At 51.5% G+C, this 21,384-nt stretch overlaps 12 protein-coding genes across 12 annotated transcripts; 2 read left to right on the forward strand and 10 right to left on the reverse strand.

Annotated features, from left to right (window-relative positions):
- Positions 1–340: 340 nt before the first annotated feature.
- On the reverse strand, positions 341–1,740 carry PtrM4_115340 (CLTH multi-domain protein; the record flags this gene model as incomplete). The annotated part of the gene is made up of 3 exons (XM_066108164.1): positions 341–1,363; positions 1,437–1,564; positions 1,620–1,740. 3 exons carry the CDS (start codon positions 1,738–1,740, stop codon positions 341–343), a joined length of 1,272 nt encoding a protein of 423 aa, XP_065961349.1.
- A 541-nt stretch (positions 1,741–2,281) lies between these two features.
- On the forward strand, positions 2,282–4,933 carry PtrM4_115350 (Tymo-45kd-70kd multi-domain protein; the record flags this gene model as incomplete). The annotated part of the gene is made up of 1 exon (XM_001934922.2): positions 2,282–4,933. The coding sequence occupies one exon, from the start codon at positions 2,282–2,284 to the stop codon at positions 4,931–4,933; it is 2,652 nt and encodes an 883-aa protein (XP_001934957.2).
- Positions 4,934–5,203: 270 nt separating this feature from the next.
- Positions 5,204–6,514, reverse strand: PtrM4_115360 (uncharacterized protein; the record flags this gene model as incomplete). Its single annotated transcript, XM_066108165.1, has 1 exon — positions 5,204–6,514. The coding sequence occupies one exon, from the start codon at positions 6,512–6,514 to the stop codon at positions 5,204–5,206; it is 1,311 nt and encodes a 436-aa protein (XP_065961350.1).
- An 856-nt stretch (positions 6,515–7,370) lies between these two features.
- Positions 7,371–9,406, reverse strand: PtrM4_115370 (uncharacterized protein; the record flags this gene model as incomplete). Its single annotated transcript, XM_066108166.1, has 4 exons — positions 7,371–8,142; positions 8,190–8,426; positions 8,477–9,268; positions 9,321–9,406. The coding sequence occupies 4 exons, from the start codon at positions 9,404–9,406 to the stop codon at positions 7,371–7,373; spliced, it is 1,887 nt and encodes a 628-aa protein (XP_065961351.1).
- A 374-nt stretch (positions 9,407–9,780) lies between these two features.
- PtrM4_115380 (uncharacterized protein) lies at positions 9,781–10,555 on the reverse strand (the record flags this gene model as incomplete). Its single annotated transcript, XM_066108167.1, has 2 exons — positions 9,781–10,098; positions 10,169–10,555. The coding sequence occupies 2 exons, from the start codon at positions 10,553–10,555 to the stop codon at positions 9,781–9,783; spliced, it is 705 nt and encodes a 234-aa protein (XP_065961352.1).
- A 450-nt stretch (positions 10,556–11,005) lies between these two features.
- PtrM4_115390 (uncharacterized protein) lies at positions 11,006–11,452 on the reverse strand (the record flags this gene model as incomplete). Its single annotated transcript, XM_066108168.1, has 1 exon — positions 11,006–11,452. The coding sequence occupies one exon, from the start codon at positions 11,450–11,452 to the stop codon at positions 11,006–11,008; it is 447 nt and encodes a 148-aa protein (XP_065961353.1).
- Positions 11,453–11,482: 30 nt separating this feature from the next.
- Positions 11,483–12,010, reverse strand: PtrM4_115400 (uncharacterized protein; the record flags this gene model as incomplete). The annotated part of the gene is made up of 1 exon (XM_066108169.1): positions 11,483–12,010. The coding sequence occupies one exon, from the start codon at positions 12,008–12,010 to the stop codon at positions 11,483–11,485; it is 528 nt and encodes a 175-aa protein (XP_065961354.1).
- Positions 12,011–13,217: 1,207 nt separating this feature from the next.
- On the forward strand, positions 13,218–13,957 carry PtrM4_115410 (FabG, Dehydrogenase with different specificities (related to short-chain alcohol dehydrogenase); the record flags this gene model as incomplete). The annotated part of the gene is made up of 2 exons (XM_001934924.2): positions 13,218–13,849; positions 13,912–13,957. 2 exons carry the CDS (start codon positions 13,218–13,220, stop codon positions 13,955–13,957), a joined length of 678 nt encoding a protein of 225 aa, XP_001934959.2.
- Positions 13,958–14,163: 206 nt separating this feature from the next.
- PtrM4_115420 (Glyoxalase-2 domain containing protein) lies at positions 14,164–15,412 on the reverse strand (the record flags this gene model as incomplete). Its single annotated transcript, XM_001934925.1, has 2 exons — positions 14,164–15,264; positions 15,374–15,412. The coding sequence occupies 2 exons, from the start codon at positions 15,410–15,412 to the stop codon at positions 14,164–14,166; spliced, it is 1,140 nt and encodes a 379-aa protein (XP_001934960.1).
- Positions 15,413–15,694: 282 nt separating this feature from the next.
- PtrM4_115430 (nuclease PA3) lies at positions 15,695–16,730 on the reverse strand (the record flags this gene model as incomplete). The annotated part of the gene is made up of 3 exons (XM_001934926.1): positions 15,695–16,099; positions 16,147–16,613; positions 16,664–16,730. 3 exons carry the CDS (start codon positions 16,728–16,730, stop codon positions 15,695–15,697), a joined length of 939 nt encoding a protein of 312 aa, XP_001934961.1.
- A 603-nt stretch (positions 16,731–17,333) lies between these two features.
- PtrM4_115440 (UDP-glucose pyrophosphorylase) lies at positions 17,334–19,099 on the reverse strand (the record flags this gene model as incomplete). Its single annotated transcript, XM_066108170.1, has 4 exons — positions 17,334–17,405; positions 17,471–18,205; positions 18,275–18,856; positions 18,947–19,099. The coding sequence occupies 4 exons, from the start codon at positions 19,097–19,099 to the stop codon at positions 17,334–17,336; spliced, it is 1,542 nt and encodes a 513-aa protein (XP_065961355.1).
- Positions 19,100–19,722: 623 nt separating this feature from the next.
- PtrM4_115450 (L-alanine-DL-glutamate epimerase and related enzyme enolase superfamily) lies at positions 19,723–21,116 on the reverse strand (the record flags this gene model as incomplete). Its single annotated transcript, XM_001934928.1, has 3 exons — positions 19,723–19,912; positions 19,961–20,735; positions 20,789–21,116. The coding sequence occupies 3 exons, from the start codon at positions 21,114–21,116 to the stop codon at positions 19,723–19,725; spliced, it is 1,293 nt and encodes a 430-aa protein (XP_001934963.1).
- Between the last annotated feature and the right edge of the window lie 268 nt (positions 21,117–21,384).

Below are 21,384 nucleotides of genomic sequence, written 5' to 3' on the forward strand. Positions count from 1 at the left end.
TCCATCTGTACACCGGACACCAGACACGCCTATCCAGCGAACCGCGCCATAGAAAAAAAATGACAGAGGAAAGACGTATAAGGCTTAATAAAACAACGCACTCCAATTCATCGCATCATCCAAACGGTCCGAAAGATATGGACACTCCCGGGGTGGCTCATGGCGACACGAACCGTCCGTCGCCGGACACATACCCCACAGTCTTGTGCAGGACTCGTCAGCGGGTGGAACATTTACACGCAGAAAACAAGCATAACACATAAACGCACAATACATGTCCATTGAGCGACCGGCGATGAGCAGGGGTCACCGTGTGCCACATCATGTCGCGGCAGCTGTCCTACAAAACCACTTTTCTCGCATCTCTCGGATGGCTCTCATTAGGGCAATACGGGCATTTGAACCTTTGGCCTTTGCTGAGCTTATCGAGGGATTCCTGGGCTATAACGTGGCCGCAAGGCATCATCATCGGGGGGTTAGTATCAGTGCTTTGTTCCTTGCTGACAGGGCAGACGAAGATGGAGTGGAAGTGGTACTGGCTGGGTAGAGGGATTTCGACTGGGAGTTCGTCCTGCGTGGTCCATTCCGTGCGCTTCTCCTTCATGATGGATTGCATCTTGAGGAGGTAGGGCAGGGCAATAGCGCCGGCGGTGGCGGCGATGAAGAGGGGTGAGTCCGCGCTGAGGCCGAGGAGGGAGCAAAATTCTCGGTTGAATGAGTGGGCGACTTCTTCCCAGGCCGTGTTATTGTAGAAGAGGCGGGCGTAGGGCGAGTCTTGAATGTTTTGCCAGAATGCCATGGCGCCCAGGAGTTGCTGGATTTCTCGATGGTACCGCTTTTGGAAGGGGGCGAATTCGCGGCGGGCGTAGGCCCAGGCGTCGAGGGGTCCGCTGGGCGTTTCACTGTCGGACATGGCATCGTCGTCGTCGTCGGCTTCCTGGTTTTTGTGCGGGTCGAAGAGACAGACGAATTGAAGGCGGCAGAGCTCGAACTCAAGATTACTGCCCCGAGCTTCTAGGAGCTCGCTGCGTTCCCGCGCCCATTGTATCGCTGGCTTAAGGTTTCGCTCTACACGCAGTTGGTGAAGTATGTTGTACATGTCTGCAAATTGCTGCTGTAACCTCTCCGAGTTGAAGGTTCCTTCTGCGAGGTCCTTTTCCCATGATGCCTGTATGTATGGATCTGGGTTGTTGGGTGTGGGCTCAGGTCGTGGCGGGTGACGGTTGGCTTCTTCAACGAAGGTGGACGCGACGTCGAACTGACCTTCGCGGAGGAGGTGCATGGCGATGGCGCGGTTGATGAGCGAGGGGTGCGATGACAGGGCGTCATTCTCGGGGGATGGTAGAGGCTTGTCTTTGAATTTCTAGGGGTGAACGTCAGACGTATTGTCCGTGAATGCGACTATTCAACATATAGAGACGCATGGAAAGTCGTACCTTGTCTAGCGCCTTTCCATACTTGTTAAGGCCGGCATATATGGGCTTCAAGTCTTTCTGAATAACATCTAAACTCTTCTTGAACGGGTCCTGGAGCTTTGCCAGGGTCAAGGGCGCCAACTTAGGATCTGGTCGTGTGCTGGTTAGCAAGCTTCATTCCGAGAGCGATCCGAAGCTGCTCACCTGCCGCGATCTTAGCACGAGCTGCAGTGAGCAGATCAATCGTCTTTTGTACATCGTCGATGCTTGTCGAGAGGTTTGCGCTGCTCTCCAGCAGCTCTATCTGTTCTCGGAGGTCGTCCATGGTGTCGGCAACGGCCGTCTAGTCGGCCGTGGTTATGATAGGCTTTGGCTGGTGGAACGAGCGTCAGCTGATAGTGAATAGCGGATGTGTGGCCAGCAAAAAGCCTTGTTGCTGTCCATGGCCGTCCTATGGGCGGATATGGAGAGTTGAAGAGTAAGAGTCGGTCGTGTGTTGCGCATGGCCGTTGGCCGCGGGCGAGACATGACGTGTGGGGAAGGAACAAGGCCGAACGTCCACCCATGGCCGGCTTTCATATCTGTACAACACGTCTCCCTTTACGCCAAATCGTCCGCCTCTCAGATGCAGCGCGGGACCGAAGACTGCTGGAATCATGCATAAAGTGCGATCCGGCTCACTTTTGCTCATCTTGTCGCCTTCTGCCCGTTGGCTCGCGCTCGGGCGTCGGCGAGACTCGACGCCTACCTCTCTACGATGAAGAGCGCGCCCTCACAGCTCCCCGTAGTGTACTGGCCATATTACACCTGAATCCGCTCCTCTACACGCTAGCATGGCGTACCAGCTTCCGACCTCGCCGGCGACAATGCACACAGAGAAGGAGCTACGCAAGCAAATGCCGTCGCTACAGACGTCAATCGACTCCAAGACCACAGCCCAGTGCCGTCCACCACCGCCTTCGAACGCTCCTACCTTCGAGACGATGCCGGGAGAGGCCAGGATAATGTCTCCCACGTCGCCGAATGGACATCAGCGCTTCGTGTTGACCGACTCGGTGGCCGCGCGGTACATTGAGGAGGACCCGTCAACCTCATGCCACGTCCTTGCGCGTCGCCAGAAGATTCAGGGCTACGAGATCTACTTGGTTGAGCAATGGGCATGTTCACGCACGCATCCGACCTTTCTTATCACCACGTACACGGGCAATCCGGAAGATACCGTACTGGCCACCATCATCAGCGTGCCCAAGAATGAGGAGGAATGGTCGCCGCAGATGCGCTTGTATTTTAAATCCCTAACCGATCACCATGCCCGGAGAAAAGACACGCCATATGGCGCCCTGATGATCACAAATTTAAGTGGCTTCCCGTCATCCCTTACCGTCATTCCTGTCCCTGGGGGCGATCTGAAGAAGTGTCGTGAGCTGTTTCTGACCAACGAGAACTTGAAGAGATTGGGATGCTCGGGTCGGCTAGGCATCAAGCTCTCACCTCCCAGCGGTGCGACGCAGGCCAAATTTCACCAGTTGTATCGCACAAGCGAGAAGATTCCCTTCAATGCGTCCGTCATTGAGCTTGTGAAGCTCTGTCAGGTTGCACTCGTCTTGTTTGGAAAGCTGGAATCAGTGTACGCGGATGGACTCTTGTGCGATGTCACCGAAAAAGCTATCAACGATTGGTGGATAGATTTTGGGTCTGAATACTATACAGTAGAGCCCCATGACGGCATTCTCGGTCCTACCACGGTCGCAGCCTTGCTCGGCATGTTGATGGGCGCGCGCAACAGACTGAGCGCATGCGGTGCTGCAGTCGCCAAAGACGTCTTCGATATCGAAGCTACCCAGCGCGGTATCTCACATTTCCAGAAGTCGCAACATCTGCCGAGAACACGGCTTCTCGATCGTCATACGCTAGAAAAGCTGCGAAGAGCCTCTGCAAAGGCGGCTAGCAAAGAGGGCTGGGCTGTTCCTCGAGCTTTCAAGTCAACGGTGGCTGAGTTGGGAGGTAAGGGTGGTGAAATGGTCATGGGCATTGTCGGGGCTGGCCAGAAAGATGGTATCGCCGAGGTTGAAACTGTAGACATCGAGCAGTTCGCCGAACTTGTACGAGGTGAACATGCCAAGTGGCTTTGGCATGGAAAACCAAGGAAAACAGCATCAGGAGATAGCATGTTCGACCGACTACCCGGTGGGGAGGAACGTTCAGCCTCGCCCGACAAGCATGACCATACTCCCAAACCAGTCCGTAGGGAGATAACGGAGCACCAAGGTATAGCAAAGCGTGATACTGCTTCGTCGGATTTAAAGAAGGTAGAGACGTTTACCCCTGAAGGTGTCGAGAAGGAGAGCTTTAAAGACCCCTCTTCGAAACGAGCTGCAATCAAGGCCAAGCTAGAGTCTGGTAGCGGATTCCATCACATAAAGAACGCCGTCGGCCTGCGTACTCATGCAAGCAAACTATCTCGCGACGATCATGGTCGACATGGCCTATATCGCACAAAGAGTGGTAACTCACAGCTCCAGTATGCAGACTCCCGGCCATCCATGGACTACGAGGAAGGCCACTCAGACGACCCATACTCCCTCATGTCACCTCATAGTACAGCCGGCGAAGAACCAGCTTTTGCAAAAGCCCTAACCGAGACTCCTGGCGGATCTGTCACATCACTCAACGCTACGAACAAAACGTCTGGCGGTCGTCACGCATCAAATTTACAGAGTTCCATTGCAGAAAGCGATATTTCTGACCAGCCCGAGCAACCACACACGGTTGCAAGTTCCGTCGCCGGCTCAATCTACCACGGCGTTGACCTCAACGAAAACCTCCCCGTCGACGAGGCAAACGCCATCCCCCCGCTCCTCCGCCGCACCCAATCCGGCGATCAATTTAACCTATACCAAACCCCCCACAACGACGACTGGTGGCCCCGCCATCTCTCCTTCAGCGTTGCCGAAGAGTCCGTCCTCCGCTGGTCTAGCATCTCCGCCAATGACCCAGAAACCGAAGAAGCAATCGCCCCAGACGACACCTCCCCCGCTGCCCTAACCGCCCGCCACGTCTCCCAAAACCTCCACTCCACACAGCTCAAACGCTTACACAACCACCTCCTTCGTCTCTCCTCCAAAGACGAAAATTGGGTCCACACACGCCTCTCAGAGGTCCTGCAACTTTCTTCATCCGTAGACGCCGATATCGAAACGCTGGAAAGTATTTATTATCCCCGCCTTGACACGTACCATAGTTTGCGCGAAGATACTCATGCGACGGTTACGAACAATCGCGGTCAGCTCATGGCTAGTCTCCGTGAGCTGGAGAATGTGAGGGATAAACTCGAGTATGAGATTAGTGCATTACGCGGGAAGGTAGAGGATATTGAGGACGTCGTGGGCGAGTTTGAGAGACAGGTTGAGTTTGTCGAGGGGAGGGTGGACGAATTGGAGAATGTGCTCGGCGAGAGGGAGACGTGGTTGAGGTGGGGGTTTAGGGTTTTGACAGGTATGGGGATGCCGCCGGGGTAGACTGATTGATTGCTAGTTTGGGTGTTTGGGGCGTGGTCCGGCGTTTGATATACCCGTTCTGTGTTGGTCTTTTCCCTTTCTTTTGTATCATATCTTGGGAAGTACTACCATGTAATACTCGTGGAGAAGCATATAGATCTCTTTTTTTGTTCAGGTGGCATCAGGCGGGAAGATAGAGACAGGCATTTGCTCATCAGGGTATCACTAAACACAACTAAAAATGAACATGCACAGAAACCACCCCATCCCTCAAACAGCTACGTCAATCTCTCACATACCAGATGCAGCACCACTTCCTTCACCCTTCGTATCTCTCCTCTGCATCACCTGCTGCCGATGCTGTTCCTCGAGTAGACTCTGCTTACGCACATACTCCATGACAATGTCTTCTTCAGTCTGCTGTTTCTCCAACATTTGCATCCTCTCAGTCTCGGCCTTCTCGCTCTCCTCAAGGACCCTTTGCAAGTCCGCGTCATCGTCTTCATAATGGGTCTCTCGTGGCGAAGCGATGGTACCCACATCGGTACTTCCGTCAGTTGAAGCAGCAATGGCTTGGCTCATAGCGTCCATGATACCGCTTTCCTGCTGCGCCCCCTGTGCAGAGGTCGCGTAATCCTCTGCGTGGTTCGCATGCATATGCGCGAGTTCCTTCGACTCTGCTATAATGCGTCGGTACTCTTCGCCTTCTTTTGTGTCAGCATCAGAATCCCATTCCGAGTCGCTTCCATGCTGACGGCGAACCCTCGTTTCCAGTAGACTCTTCCTCAGTGTTTCTTCGAGTGCCCTTTGTTCCTCGTCGGTAACGTTGGCCTTTCGAGCTTCTTCCAAACTAGCAGTCAAAGCTCGATGTAACGCTTCTTCTTCATCTTGCTGCGACGCAATTGTGCCAGCGGGAGCGCGCTCAAGTTCTGCAACTGAAGCGCGGATTGCAGAAGCAAGAAGTTGGTCTTGTTCGGCATTGCCGCGCGAAGACTCTGCAACAGAAGCTGCAATTGCTCGTTCAAGTTCGCGCTGGTCTTCTTCCTCTTCGGCCCGGAGTTGGGCTTCGAGCTCGGCCTGAGGTGATTGGAGCGGTGCGCTTGCTACGCTTCCAGAAGTAGCAGTATCCTGCCGTCTCAATGCGCGTGTCCGTTCAGCTTCTTGTTGACGCCAGCTAGGCATCGTCGATCTTATCTCAGGCTCAACACCGCGTCTTCTTGGAGGATCGGGGTACTGGCCGACCAAGCTGCCTTGTTGGGTCGAGGTTCCTGGCGTTGATGGTTGAACGTCGGGAGCATTGGCTTGCGAAGTGAGTCTTGCTGAGTGCTCGTTTTGCTTGATCTTCTTCTGCTGTACGAGTGAGTGCAGTGAGTCCATCTTCTCAGCTCCGGGGTTCCTCTTCTTCTTAATACCAGATTTCACGTCGGCCCATATCTTTACAACTGCATCTCGTTCCTCTTGCGTAACCCCGGCTGCTTCCTCGTAGCCCTGCGCGACACGTGCAGCGATGATGTAGTTTTGCACATCCTTTCCTTTGTTCTTGACCATCTCTTGATAAAGGCCCTTCATGGCATAGCCAGGAACTGACCATGCACCTCCCATGACGCGGAATGGGACGCTCATAATACCACGCCCAACGCCCTTGACAAAACCGATGCCCCCTTCTTTCTTTGCGCCTTTGTAGGGATCGGTCACGATGCCGGTAATACCATCGTATAGCCCAAATCCAAATTGCTATCTTGATGTTAGCGAGCTTCAGGCGCAATAGTGCAGTTTGAATTACCTTGGCAGCTGTTCGTATGCCGCTCTGGAAGTCAGTGACTTTATCGACCTGTCGAACTTCTGCTCCATACAGTTTAGGTACATTGTGGAATCCCTTGGCAACGTTCAACGAGAAGTCCATTGGCGACTTGAAGCCAGCACCAACGATACGAGCCAATCCCTTTCCAGTATCCACTGCAGAGTCGACGTTATCGGTCATCCCTGGCTTGGGCGCTAGATTGAATTTAGACGTTGAACCAGACGGAGCACTGGAATTTGGCGTGGTAGAAGGTGCAGGACTGGTGGCTGCTGCATGGTCGGCTTGAATACGGGCGAGATCAGCAGCACCATCAGCAGCTGTAGGTGTAGTCGCCTCACTTCTTGCTGAACCTTGGGTCGTTTCCGTCGCACTTCTGGAGTTCGTCGGCCGCTCGCTGCTACTTCCTTCCTTGATTGAGGAAGGTTCACTTCCCGTTGACTTTTCTTTATCTTTCTTCTTCCTGGCATCTGGGTGAATGCCGAGAAGTTTGAGTGTCTCAATGGGCATATCAGCAACTCCCATCATCACGGATGTGGCGGTACCCGTCAAGGCGGATGCTGCACCAGAAACAGGATCCCAAGGGCCTTCGTCCGGAACATATTCGCGAGGTCGGAATCTGCGAGAATTAGGATACATTCTATTCAGTCGTCAAAAAACTTACAGCTTCATTTCGGAAAAGTTGACTTCGCCTTGTTGAGCCAGAACGGTAGCCGCCTTGGCACTCAGCTTTACTTGAGTTCGTTTGAGCCTCCACACAGCAGGCTTGTCTGGCATGACCGCACATCGCATCTCTTCGTAGTTGAGCATTTGATGGAAAGACTGGGCGCCCTTATGCGTTCCGTTTTCCTGCTTGATCTTCTCACACAACTCCTGCGCTTGCCTGAGCGACTCAGGTTTAAGCGCCTCATTGATGGCGCCTGCAAGTTTCTCGGCTGTAAGCTCCTTGTACGGTATGGGGTCTGGTCCTGCTCCTGCTCTCGAAACCATAGCGCCCCAGAAAGCTTGATCTCCAAAGAAAGGAATAACCACGGTAGGTTTACCGGTCGCGATGCCAGCTGCTGTAGTTCCAGCTCCACCGTGATGTACGACGGCCGAGACACGCTTGAACAGCCAGTCGTGTGGGCAGTTCCCAAGCATGAAGACGTCATCGGGCTTACCGAGGTCATCAGCACCCAAACCACCCCAGCCCTTGGAAACCAAGGCTCGCTTTCCAGTAATCTTGACAGCATCGAATATCATCTTTGTCATGGCATTTGGGTCGTCCACCACGATGGAACCAAACCCAATGTAAACAGGTGGCTCTCCTGCCCCTAAGAACGCTGCGAGTTCCGGGTCAGGGGTGTAGTTAGATGCGAGGTTGAGGAAGTAGAAGCCGGCAATTGAGATATGGTTGCTCCAATCCCTTGGTTTGGGGATAAGTGCGGGTGACCTGGACAGTGTTAGCTATGTTGCTAGTCTCGAACCATCTTGACATACCAGCAGTATGTAAAGGGAATCTTGAGTCTTGCTAGCATGGCTGGGGCCCAAACAGCGCTTATAGGATCCAGGCGAAGGCTCTCCTTGCGAAACCTGTTGATCACATCCCCCAGACCTTGCCACGTGAGGATGTCGACCATGATGTATGACATGTAGTTTGTGATGCTAGGGTCTGCATTTGTAGATTGGATATTCGCGAGGGGATGAGGAAACTGCTGCGTAGGTGACCATGGCATGCTGTTTTCGTGTAAGTGTATGACCGTCAGCCAACGGAATACTAGACTTACGTAAACATCATGTGAAGAGGTATCCCCAGCTTCTCGGCGCAATGCAAATGACCAAAACTAGGGGGATTTGCGATGATGGCGTCAGCAACGAAGGGCTTCTTTAGATGCTCTGGTAGCTGCTCCTCGACATTCATCCACTCTTCAACTGTTTGCTGGAGAGGGTCTACACCAAGACCATTACCGGTTTCTATGCAAGATCTCCATGTTCCCCTCAAGATCTCTGCGATACCTTTTCTCCTCTTGCCAATATCACCACTGAGGAGTGTGTCAAAACCTGGCATCAGACCTGGGTTCTTCACCATGAAGGCCATGAGCTCGGCCGGGTCGCCGCCGATACTGAAGAACTCGAGACCATTCTCCACGACAAAGTCTTTGAACGTCGGGTGTGTCGCTAACCGCACTCGATGACCGTATGTCTCCTTCAGCACCTTGCCCAGAGCGACGAATGGCTGAACATCGCCCCGGGATCCCACCACTTGTATAACAACGTTCAAAGGGGGTGGAGGCCGTTGACCTGGCGCACCACCAAGGAATTCTGGGACGTAGGGAGGAGGACGTTCGGGGGTATCTTGTGCTTGTGTGAGTTGACGCTGAATGTGGGGGACCATGAGCCGCGAAAGCCCACGGCCCTTTTGGTCGATGCGGATATTAACACGCCCATCTTCTGCGACAACCGCATTGGTGCCCAGCTCCTGATTCTCGAGTTGGCCTGGGAGCTCTGTGTATGCGGGTGGAGGCTCAGTTGCACTTGACGCCTCATAGGCGGGGATTTGTGTCGCATCTAGATGTATACTACTCCAGTTATCAGTATCCAAGCCTCAGATCCAAGTGTGATGTTACTGACGGAGCATTTGTTTGTATATGTTGCTGTGTTGGTGGGGCACTATCGTGAAGCGCGTCATTGTTGGTGGGGTCAAGTGAACTTGACATGATAATTGCTATCTCAGGAAGAAAAGGGTATCGTAGGTGCGAATAGCAAAGAAAACAAGCCGAGTAAGGTCGCTGAAGATGAACAGTAAGGAATGGGGCGCAATGTAGGGACTAGAAGACTAATGTGGGGACTAGAAGCCTGTATTGCATTTCGACGCGTAGAGAAGCGCATGCGCTATGACACGGAGTATCGGGGAAGTTGCCATGTAATTGGTCGTGACTACTTTGAGGCGTACTAGGCGAGGCTGCGTCATCGCTCACACAGCCTCGAAGCCTAAGATCCACTCATCTCGAAGGCTTGGCAGGAACAGGAACAGACAATGATACTGCCACTTCCTGCAGCCTGCCCATGCTTGTTCAATGATTCAAGTCTTTCATTTTATACTTTGGGCCACTGAATATATGTCCATGAGTTTTCCTTGAAGTTTACTTGGCTTCTTCCTTAGGATGAGGGTTGATTCAGCTATCTTTCCTGACCCACACAGACATATTAGACCCTTGCCCCGCACCAAGTTGAGATGTTTCGTATAGCCTCGTATCTCGTATCCGTTGTACTTATGCAGCCCGTTATATATGTCCCCTATGCCTCTCTGTGGCCCCCATAACTTCCAACACATCTGGTCAAAGCCACAGTGATGCCCCACTATGACCTTTTCGTGGCCTGTGAGGCCAGGTAATGAATCGACGTTCACCTGTTAATATCATCTTAGTATGTACACGAAACGAACACGATGGTGCTACTGACCATAAGTGCGCCCATACAGATGCAACCCCCCTGGCTTGTTTGTCGTCTTCTTCGCACGTGGCTGGCTGCTTGCCATTGTCTGCTATCTTGGGCTGTTCTTGGACGGCCGGTTTGCCATTACCGTCGACGTTGTGCTTATGTGCCTCTGATGCATCAAGTGAGTACCTCGCCAGCCAGATGAGCTGCTCGGTCTGAGTTGTTAGCCTGTCTTTTGCAAGGCGTTGGCATATCTCGTTGATGACACGGCCGGCGTTTGTTATTCCTTGTGCCGCCTGGAACTCGTTGACGACTTGGTTGACATGATTGGTATGGTCTGATGCTGAACTTGACTCGAGGCCTCGCTTAGGAAAGTAAATGGGGCTTCTGACAATAATGCGCGTGTGCTGGAGGGGCGGCTTGAACATGGCGACTGAGTCAATTGAGACTGGTGCTAGGGTGAGTGCTGGATACTCTGTGCGAACGGAACTGGATGAGGAGTCCAGACGCGCGTAGATGCGCAATGTTGATGAAAGAGTAAGAAGACAATTGGTATGTAGGTTGGTGATTGAGAAAGAGATTGGAAATGGGAAACAGAAGGTGAAGTTGAAATCGGATTCATTTTAGGAAAGAGCTTACAGCTATCAGTTCATCTAATTAGATGCGGGGCCATTGCGACCCTGCTCCCAGGCAGGGACAACAGACGGTGTACTTTGAAACATTGTCCATTTGTGCCCTATCCAATTACTTCTTAATGATCAATTATATTACAGGTGGGGGTTGTGCTGTAACCCAATCCTCTAGAATTGCCAAAGCACAACATGCCCTCGTTCCTGCCATCCCTATCTCTACATGGCTACTCTCTCTGCCGCGGCTGTTTAAACAACGCTGTAACTACACTTTTTGGCTTTCTGAACACACTTCCATTTGGAGCTTTGGGCCTGTTTAGCTTGACCCTTCTTGCGAGCTGGGACACTCTCTTTCTCTTTGGACACTTTCTCCTTTTGCGCTAGCCGTGCCCGATGCAGCCTCTGTGCCTGTTGTCTCTTCTTGTTTTCAAAGCATATCCAGCTTTCAGGATCTTGCACTTCAGTTTCTGTCAATTCTATTACAGCCTTGACTGGTACAGTTTTTGCTTTCGACTGCTGGGCTTCGATGGGTATGCCAGCCATTCTGCACAGCAGCTCCTCTGTGTCCTCTGAAATTGTCTGGGGTAACCCAAATCGAGCCAGAGCGTTCTGCTGGATCTGGTTGAAGGGAAACGCTGAGGCTTCCTGACCCAAATGTTGAGGAGCCGGGATAACATTATCAACTCCGGAATCCATTCCACGGATATCCTTAGTGGCTGTGTGACTCTAGTAGAGAATCAGGTTTAATTCATTAGCACTCTTTTGAACCTTCGCGATGTCCATCTTTGTGGACTTGAGCGACAGTTGTCCAGTCATACCCCTGACCTTGGGCATTCCTTTCATCATCCCAGAAGCTCGCTCGGGGTATACGAAGCCCGGAAGGTTGTGTGGGAGTAAATTGGGCATCTCAAACGCTTGGTGCTTCCATGCAAGCTTGAAGATAAGGTTGAAGCCTTGTGCATATGTATGGTTTCCACATCCCCTTGGCGACTCTACTGCAAGTCGTATACCACAGGTACGGAGTTGTGCCTCTCCTCGATCATTCATATCGGTAACTATGGCTATGCAGTATGCAAGATGTAGGTGCTCATAGAATTCTTTTGAGACAGCCTGGTGGCAGATGGCGCAGTGATAGCCTTGCTGATTTCGCTTGCATGTCATGACATTCGACATGAGTGGGTGGTACGCTTCCTTATAGTTCTCCCCATGTAGGTACGGTAAATCCAATCCGTGGTCTGTACGTCCTCTGACCATCTTTGCAGATGAACCCGGTTCGGTTCGGTCAATGCGCAGTTGACTCGATGCGGGATTGGGTCTGCGGTAGACACAAGGCGCGGTCGAGTCGATGGGTGGTCAAATCAATAGGCAGTAGAGTCCAATGCGTGGTTGAGGGTGTATAAGGTATGTATTAAACGGCAGTTAAGAATATTTAGTGCCATACCTTATCGCTAATGGGACCCCAAAGTGAGTCAACCGGTTACCCCGCAGCGAATAGGTAGTGAATGTGTGGCATCAGCTGATATCTCGCTTTCACTCTTTCTCAGAACAACCAATTCTGAGACAGTAAAAGACTTGATGTAGCCTGGGTTACTCTAAAACGTTGCATGTTCAAGGAACTAAACCGAACTCGACTTATGGACAGTTCGCTGTATTGGTCCAAGTTCCACCCCCGCGTCTCTACTTGGTCAAGGAAGAGGAAGCCGAAAATGTGACAAGCAAAAAGTAGCTATACCGCCATAGTTGGGAATATGTTCAGAAAAATCTAGTAAGAAAGCTCAAGGACGTTATCTTTTATTGGGACTCGTATGGCATCTAGCATGAAGACATAGAGCTCATAGCACATTTCGAAGGCGGCTATCACCATGTTGTCGTTCTACGAGTTGTCATTAGAGGTGAAGATGAGGACTTTGCTATTAAGATGCCTGCTGTTGGTACACCAGCTCGTTGGCAGCTAGGCGATTCCCACAACTTGGACTTCGAGGTTTCCTTGATGCAGCATCTCTACAAGCGTATGACTATGCTAGTCCCGGATGCTAACAGTTGTGACAAGATCTCCAACAGAGCTCTAGGTGCACCCTTTATTATGATGAAGCGCCTACCTAGCGTTCCATCCCACGATATCTGGTATGAAGATGGACGTCGAAACCATCTCTCGGCTAGCCGCATCTCACCAGAGACAGAGGTAAAGCAGGTTAATATGCTCCGCTCACTTGCTAAATTCATGGCACAGCTACAATTTCTAGAATTCAATTGCCTTGGTATTCCGATCTTCAACAACGGTGCAGTTCTTATCCATTCCCAATCTGTTTCACCTCCGCAACATAACTCGATGATCCCTACGTCATGGACTGTGTTGACATCACGACTTCCACAAGTAAACATAAACAAGCAACCATCCCAATAAAAACTCAAAGTCATTTCACCACAGACACCATACCAAACCACCCAGAACGTGCACAAAATGCCCGCACCCCTAACCATAGTCGTCACCGGCTCCAACCGCGGAATCGGCCAAGGAATAATCCACCTCCTCTCCAAAACCCAACACCCACGCCCTCTTACCATATACGCCACATCCCGCAGCGGCACCGCCCTGTCCATCTCGGCCATCCCCCCCAACGAAATCCACTATGCTAAACTAGACATCACCTCCATCGCCTCTATCAATGCCTTCCTACGAACCACGCTGCCGGAAACCGGGAAAATCGACGTCCTCATCAACAACGCGGGCATAAACAACAACAAAAATGAAACCGCCGACACAGCCGCCCAAACAATTGATGTAAACTACCACAGTACGAAAACTATATGCAAAATTTTCCTCCACGAGGGAAAGATGAAGGACACACAAGGCGCACGCATCGTAAACGTTAGTAGTACAGCATCGGCTCTCTCAAATTATCCTGCATCTACGCAATCGCGCTTTCACTCAGTCAAGACGGTTTCAGATATTAACGTTTTAGCCGACAAATATGTCAGCTCTGTTAGATCTAACAGTCAGGAAGCTGCTGGCTTTGGAGCGCCGCCGAAATCTTATCAGGTTAGCAAGGCACTTGTGAATGCGCTTACTGTGGTGCTGGCGAGGGAGAACGAGTGGGTGAGGATTAATTGTTGTTGTCCGGGGTGGGTGGATAGTGATATGGGGAATTTGGTAGGGAGGCCGCCGAAGACGTTGGAGGAGGGGGCGAGGATTCCGGTTAGATTGGCGGTGGGGGTGTTGGGGAGGGGGGAGATGAGAATGGTGGTTTGAGCGGTTCAGGGAGCAAGGAAGAGGGAGAGAAGGTCAGTGGAAGGTATTACGCGAACGATGGGGTTACAGATGTTGGCTGGGGTAAAGTTCAAAAATGGTAAATAGACACACGCTCCATCCCTGTACAAAAAAACAAATCGACATCCCTCTCCCAACTTCACAACACAGACCTCTCCTCCGGCCTTACCCCTTCCAAAAACCACCCCGGAACCTCTGGCCCCCAAACCGCCAAACTCTCATCCCCCGCCTCCCCCCACCCCACCTCCGTCTCCTCATTCACCAAATCCCCATCCGCATAATGTTCAATCATAAAACCCGTAGTATCCCACCAATAATCAAAAAGCTGGCTTCCCAAAATATGTCTCCCAACCCCCCACACACTATCATACCCCTTCTTCGCCAACCACTCATGCCCCAACTTCTGCGTGTCAAAGTCATGCACTTCAAAGGACGAGTGGTGCACGTGCGCGGACGGGTTTTGGGACAGGAAGATGGTGTGGTGGTCGGTGTAGTCTGGCCCCAGGTCGATGTGTGCGAAGATGGCGACGTCTTTGCGGGGCTGGGATGGATCGTCGGGCGTGTTAATGTAGAGGAAATCCGTGGGAACGATATTGAAGGTTCGTGTGTACCATTGCATTTCCTGTTGGAAGTTCGTGACGCAAAGACCGTAATGACCTAGTTTATGCACAGCCGCCGGTCCTGGTTTAAAGCGCTGGAAGCGAGCGATACGCGGTTTGTTGTTTTCGTAATTCGTAATCAGTGTTTCTGGGTAGGGTCCGGCTTCTTTTTTCGTCTGGCCGTAGAGCAGGTTTATGGGAAAACCTTCTGGGTCGTGGAGGGTTACCATTGACCCGCCTCCAGGTGCATCTGTTAGTTCTTGGATACCGCTTGCTGCGCAAGGCAGTTTTGCGGCTTTTTCTAGCTCGGCGTAGCTGGCGACTTCAAAGGTTCCACCCAGGAACTTTTTGGGTCCACGTCGCGCGTAATAGACGTATTGGTCGTCACTGTAGCCTTTGAACCATACTTTTTCGTCGACTTGTTTTGCGACGCTCATGCCGAAGTCGCGGAGAAAGGTGCTGATTTCATCAAGATTGGGATGTTGGTAGCGCATGTGTACCAGTTTTGTAAGCTTGATTTGGGCATCACGGTCGATGTTTTGTTCATGTTGCCATTGACGGAGGGGTTTGCACGGTTTAGGAATTGCAATGGATTGGTGGACCGAAGAGCCGCGGTTTGGTGATGTCTCACGGCTATGATTCTGGGTATTGTTAGTGGCTTTGATAGGTGAGGTCTATTCCTGGGAAATTTGATATAGTGCAGTAGGTGGCAACACCAGTGAGGTATGTGGGGCAGTGAATTGGACTTACTGAAGGAGTAATTTTGTCTTTCATGTCCTCAAACGCCATCTTGGAAACTTCTCTTGTGTTTGACGAAATGAGATGCGCAAACTATTATCGTGCTTGCTTCTGGCGATGGAAATATAAGATATATCAGTATCTCCGGGAATGTGGGGAAGTGAGATGGGACCCCACATGGATTCCGAGTCGGACCACGAACGCCACTCGCTGACATATGCCATCTCCGTGTTGGTATGCGCACTATAGACAAATCTGGTTGAGTATGCCATTTCCCATGTGTAAACAGTAAGCGTACGACTCTAGACATCAATCATAATTTGGATTGCTGTCCTATAGCTCGATGATCTCCTGTTCATCCGTAGCATACTTTGATCCTTCTATAGATCCCTCCACAAGCTTGTTAAGCCATGTACCCAGCCTGAGCGCAGCCTTGCTAATTTGCAGCTCCACGATGGGAACTGCTCCTGCTGCGTACCCATTTGTCCCAAGATCGGTATCGTTCTGTACGCGACTATATACGTAATCGCAGTCCCACTTGTTACTCTCTCTCGCCCAGGCTGTCGCGCAATCTATCGGCGTTGAAGGATTCGTGCAAGATAGCCACATGTATGGTGCCGAGTAGAACTGATCTTTACGAATGCGGGTAACGAGATCGGCGAAGAAAGGATCTAGGGACTGGTTCGAGAACGGATGGCTAGCTTCGGCTGCATAGTATGGTATGAAACCGTCCCAGACCTTTGACTGTAAGCTTCTGTCTGAAAGTGCACTGGGTCAAGACTTACAGCATGCAGTTGGGTCGAATGGTTTCCAAAGACCACCTTGTACGTATTACCACCGACAGCTCGTCCACTGGCATGCAGCGGCTGGTGAATGTCCCCAAGGAAATGAGCCACCCATTTCAACGCATAAGAACACGTCAGATTGGTGCCTCCAGCCAACTTCCCGTCCTGGACCTGAGTTATGCATTCCCGCAATATGCCCGTTTGGTTCGCAATAGCGCTAACAACGCACCCTCCCTTCGCACAGTCGCGGACATAGTCGAGGTGGCACGATTCGGGTTGATTATCGTGTGTGTCTATCCAATGCCACTGGTAAGAAAAATGGCCTTCGCTGGTATGCGCGTACCCATCTGCCCATGCTGCAGCGCGCCCGACTGAGCCGTTATACTTGGGTTCGAGAATCTTGGCGAGTATCAACGTTGTTTGAGGCGTGAAGAAAGTCTCCGCCATGAAGCCAATCTGATTATGAACTGTAAGAAGTCAGCGTCAGGATTGCTCGAGGCTTGAGACATCGATGTACCGTCGGTGTTCCATGCTGTAGTGGCAGCTAGGAGTGTCGCTCCTGTTAAAACGCCTCTGATAAACATATCGTCTGAGTATATACAAAATGGTAAGTATAGTAGGGAAGTTGCTAGATGTAGGTGCAAGTATGCGGCATAAGCGCCGAGGTGCTGAAACGTGCGCCTGGAGAGACAAGATGCTCTTCAGTCGACGCGTGATGCATTGCGATGACGCGCCAGGGTCCGGCTGGTGGAGATCGTTGCAGGCTAGCGGGACACCCGACCTTCCCCACCTTGGTCCTTGCACTCAACACGGTGCTCTCATGAAGCCGCGAACATTTTGTACCTGGATCAGATCGAATCTTTTGTCTAAATACTGCAACTTTTTCAACAGGTCCATGGGAAGGTTTTTGAGATGGATAAGCTTTGAGATGTAGTTTCACAGCCGCAATGACCTAGCTTTCTGTTACTTGATGTCTATACTAAGTGTGTGTAGTTGACTTCTCTGAAGATTGCTAGTCATCTTTTATTACATTGAAGAGGAATTTCATGGAGTTCGAAGACGTCGTTCGTGAGGTTCATATCATTCGTGTCTATCTATTTTCCCAGTCCAGTGCCATCGACCGTTCTTGTTGCATGTGAGACGTGCTATCATGCAAAAAGGAACGTGTTTCTCGGTCCGGAGCGCTTCTAATCTTCAGACTCAATAACTGCCGGGGCCTTGAGGGACCTGGTCTTGAGGAAATCGAGGCCTTCGCCGCCCTGTTGTATAGTCAGTATACAATACGGTCTACAAGTCTAGGCATCAGGTAGGATATGGGACTTACGTAGGAGATCAACGGTGAAACCTCGATACCATCCTTGGGATCCTCGCTCACAACAGTGGCACCAGCAGCTTGAACCCACTTCTTGCCCTGGGTCATGATGTCTTGCTTGCTAGTATCGGGGTCGTCCTCGCCGGTTCCTCGGGCGTTCTTCAGTGGAGAGAATTCGTCTTCACGCTTTACTTCCATGCAAGCAAACTTCTCCAGAGTAAGGAAGGGGAAGCAATCAAAGACAAACTGCTCCAACTTGATGCCGTTTGGCTTCTCTGGCTTGACCGTCTCGCCAGTCTCGGTGTTGACGAAAGGAATCTTCTTTCGCGCAACGTGGTGCGGAAGCTTCTTTGCCCACTCCGGGATGCTTTCGAGGAACTTGTATGAGTAGTAGTGGTTGACAATGTTGGCAGCGCGGAACTTGAGCAGTTCAGAGTCCTTGGAGTCCTTGGCCTCTGCGTCTTCGGTTGAGATCTCAGAGTATTCAACAACATCTGGCTTGCCGTTCTTCTGGAGAATGAGACCGACTGACTCCTTAGCGTTACGCTTACGGACGACCTTGGTAGCGATGTCGACGTTCTTGGATGCAGAGAAGCCGATAAAGACGGGGTCTGCAACCTTGACGAGACAGTTGTCGACACAGTATGCGTGAATGTGTTGGATACCACGCTTTCCCATGTCTGCTACGACGCCAGATTGGATGAGGGCTTGGTAGAGACCACCGTTGCCATCAGGTGCAACCGCAACCTACACAGTATCAGTACGATATCAAGGACTTGGCGACGGCTAGGGGAAGTGCAGTTGCTGCAAACATACCTTTGACTTGCTCTCTAGTAGAATCTTTCCCTCGTTTGAAATACACGGTAGAACACCCTGCTCGAAGATGACGACATTCTCCTTCTTCAGACCAAAGTAGTCGTGCTTTGCAAAGAAGTCTGCAGTGGGCCCTCGAGTAGGTCCGCTAGTCATGACATACCATGGGATGGTTACGCTGTCTTTGTTGTGCTTCTTCGCGGCCAACATCTCGGCCTTCCTGATGCGCTCACCCTGGAGCTGGAACAGGCTCTTCTTGCTGGGCAGGCCAATGTCAAAGCAGCCCTTTGGTGCGGAGCTACCAAGACGAGTGCCCTGACCACCGGCCATGAGCACGACGGCAACCTTGTTCTCAGCAATCAGCTCCAGACCGCTGTTGTACCATTGGTCGAGATCTCCCTGCGAAGAGTCAAGGACCGAGGATGTGGCATTTTCTGGAAGAGGTTCGAGCTTGGTCTCAGTGGCTTCGGACTGGGCGGGGTGGAGTGCACGCTCGGTGATTTCGTTGATGTAGTCGGGGTTGAAGTTGCTCAATTGCTCGTAGAGAGTCGCCTTCTCCGAGGCAGAGAGTTTGTCGTAGAAGGCCTGCGTCCTATGGTTAGCATCTCATGGTTCACGACTCGTATGCATCTCATGGTGTTCAAGACTCGTATGCATCTGCAGGCCTATACATACAAATACTTGCTCCTGGCCAGCCTTCTGGTACTTTGACTTGAGCTCGTTGAGCTGTTCCTCTGATGGCTCCTTCGCTGGGGCTGCTCCCTGGGTGCCCCCGCCAATGTTGAGCTTCTCAAGCGCGTTGTTTACTGTGTCTTTGATGGCCTCCATGGTGGTGTTATAAGTGGGGTAGTAGTGGGGTAATTTGAATAATGGAATCGAGAACTGGAATTGAACTCAAAAGTCTGAAAACGGCGTGCAGAGTTATATGTAGAGCTTCAGACCCACAGCGCGTTACGAAGAATCGACTATAGCTCAGCTCTGACGGTCGTGTCGCCCCACTCGGCGTGCGTCGTTGCCGCACATGGACAAGGTCGCGCCTCCCGAGATCGTCAGCACCCGCAAATCGTCACTAATTATAGGTAGACGACTATCGTCTCACAACTTTTTGAGTTACAGCTCTGCAATGAAATATTGTTTGTCCCGCACCTGGATGTCATGAAATACTGGACATACTAGTGTAAAAAAACCACTGTAGTCGCCAGACACGTCCATTGGGTGAGGCATACACTGCCCAGTATTTTATGTCACCCAGGTGCTGCCATGAATAGTATTTACCCTGGTTTATTCCGCCATTTGCAGACATACACAGTCTGTCTAGATCCCTCTTGTTGCCCAACAAAAGAGTTGAGAAAAAAAAAAAGAAACGTTTGCAGCACCGGCGCAATGCATGAACATCAGAAGCCCGAACCGAAAATTTACACGGAAACCTCAAACGCCTTCATGTATCCACATCACGATTGTCCATTTGTTTCTGTCTGCTTCTCGGGTTCGGCAGGCTTCAACGCCTTTTGTGGCGCAGGGTTCAGGATACGAGTGGCGTCGATCAATCCCGCATTAGGGTTCAGTTCGAGACCAAAACCAGGGAGATCGAGAGTCTTGACATCGAGATAGCCCTTGCTGGGGATGGGCTCATTGGTGAAGCTACAAATCATCAGCGTAAACTTTAATAGATCACAGGTAAGAACTTACAGGTTGCCAAAGACAGGCAAGACGGACTTGCCATCCGGCGAGTTCGCCAAATACTCTTGGAATGGGCAATTGGCCTGAGACACCACAAAGTGGTAAGAGTATGGGCCGCTTGCATGAGGGACCACAGGGATATCATATGCAGCAGCCATAGCCGAAATCTTGAGGAGTTCAGTCATACCCCCGACCCACATGACGTCGGGCTGCAGGATGTCTAGGTTGCGGCCCTCGATGAGTTTTCTGAAACCATATCGCGAGTATTCGTGTTCGCCTGTGGTGAACTTCATGCGTGGATGAGCGCGCTTGATCTGCTCGAAGCCGTCCGAATCGTCAGGGGATAAGCATTCTTCCCACCAGTTCAGGTTGAGATGCTCAGTCGCTTTGACTACTTCGATGGTATATGGTACGTTCAGACTCATGTAACAGTCAACCATGAGAGGAAAGTCTGGCCCAACGCTTTCACGGTGCTTAGTCAGGAACTCTACGTTCTTCTTAAGACCCTCCACACCCTCGCCAGGTCCATAAGGTAGTGGTACCTTTGCGCCGAAGAAACCCATCTCCTTTGCTGCTGCTGGCTCAGGACCAGTGCAGTAGAAGTTGAGCCTCTCCCGAGTTGATCCACCTAACATCTTGTATACGGGTTCGTTGCGAATGTGGCCGAGGAGATCCCATATGGCAAGATCGATTACGGAGATGACGGCGACGGGGAGACCCTTGCGACCGTAAAACATGGAAGCACGGTACATTTGCTCAAACATGTGGTTTGTATCTCTGGGATCTACACTATCGTCAGATTTCATACTAGACACTGCGCATTTGGAGGTGGCTCACCTTGGCCGATCAAGAAACGCTCAAAGTGCTCAGCTACCAGCCAGCATGCCGGTGGCCCTCCAAAGCCAGTAGCAAAGCCTTTAGTGCCATCACTGGCCTCAAGCTCCACACAGAAAGAGCCCAGGACGTTGATTCCCCAGCTCGTTCTCGACTTGCGATACTCCTCATACTGGCTCATGGGGGTAGAGATTTTGCTGTCAATCAGCCAATGTCCGCCCGCAACATTGTGGTAGTCTCCGCCGCTTCCGGGGCCTTGTGTAATGAATGTGCGGACATGTTTGATGGTAGGAAACGGGCGCACGCTGCCAGAAGGCGTAGAAGAAGGCATTGCAATATCGAGAAGAGCAGTTCTCGTGGGAAAGTCAAGAGATGGCAGATAGCGAAAGAGGGGTAACTATGTGCACGGCGTACAGTACTGTATGGTGGCACTACATTATCATATATCAGGACGATCGTATGCGAATTAGCAAGCCGAGAAGCAGGCTCGGTCCATCTCGCAGCGACCTACAACGAGGGTAGAAGGCGTCCTTGACTACACATGGGGCAGCCAAGTGGAGCGCGGTCGGGTTAGAGAGGCTGTCGGCCATGTCGGGTAA

This window comes from Pyrenophora tritici-repentis, chromosome 6 (genome assembly GCF_003171515.1).
Source record: "Pyrenophora tritici-repentis strain M4 chromosome 6, whole genome shotgun sequence".
Lineage (NCBI taxonomy): Eukaryota > Fungi > Ascomycota > Dothideomycetes > Pleosporales > Pleosporaceae > Pyrenophora > Pyrenophora tritici-repentis.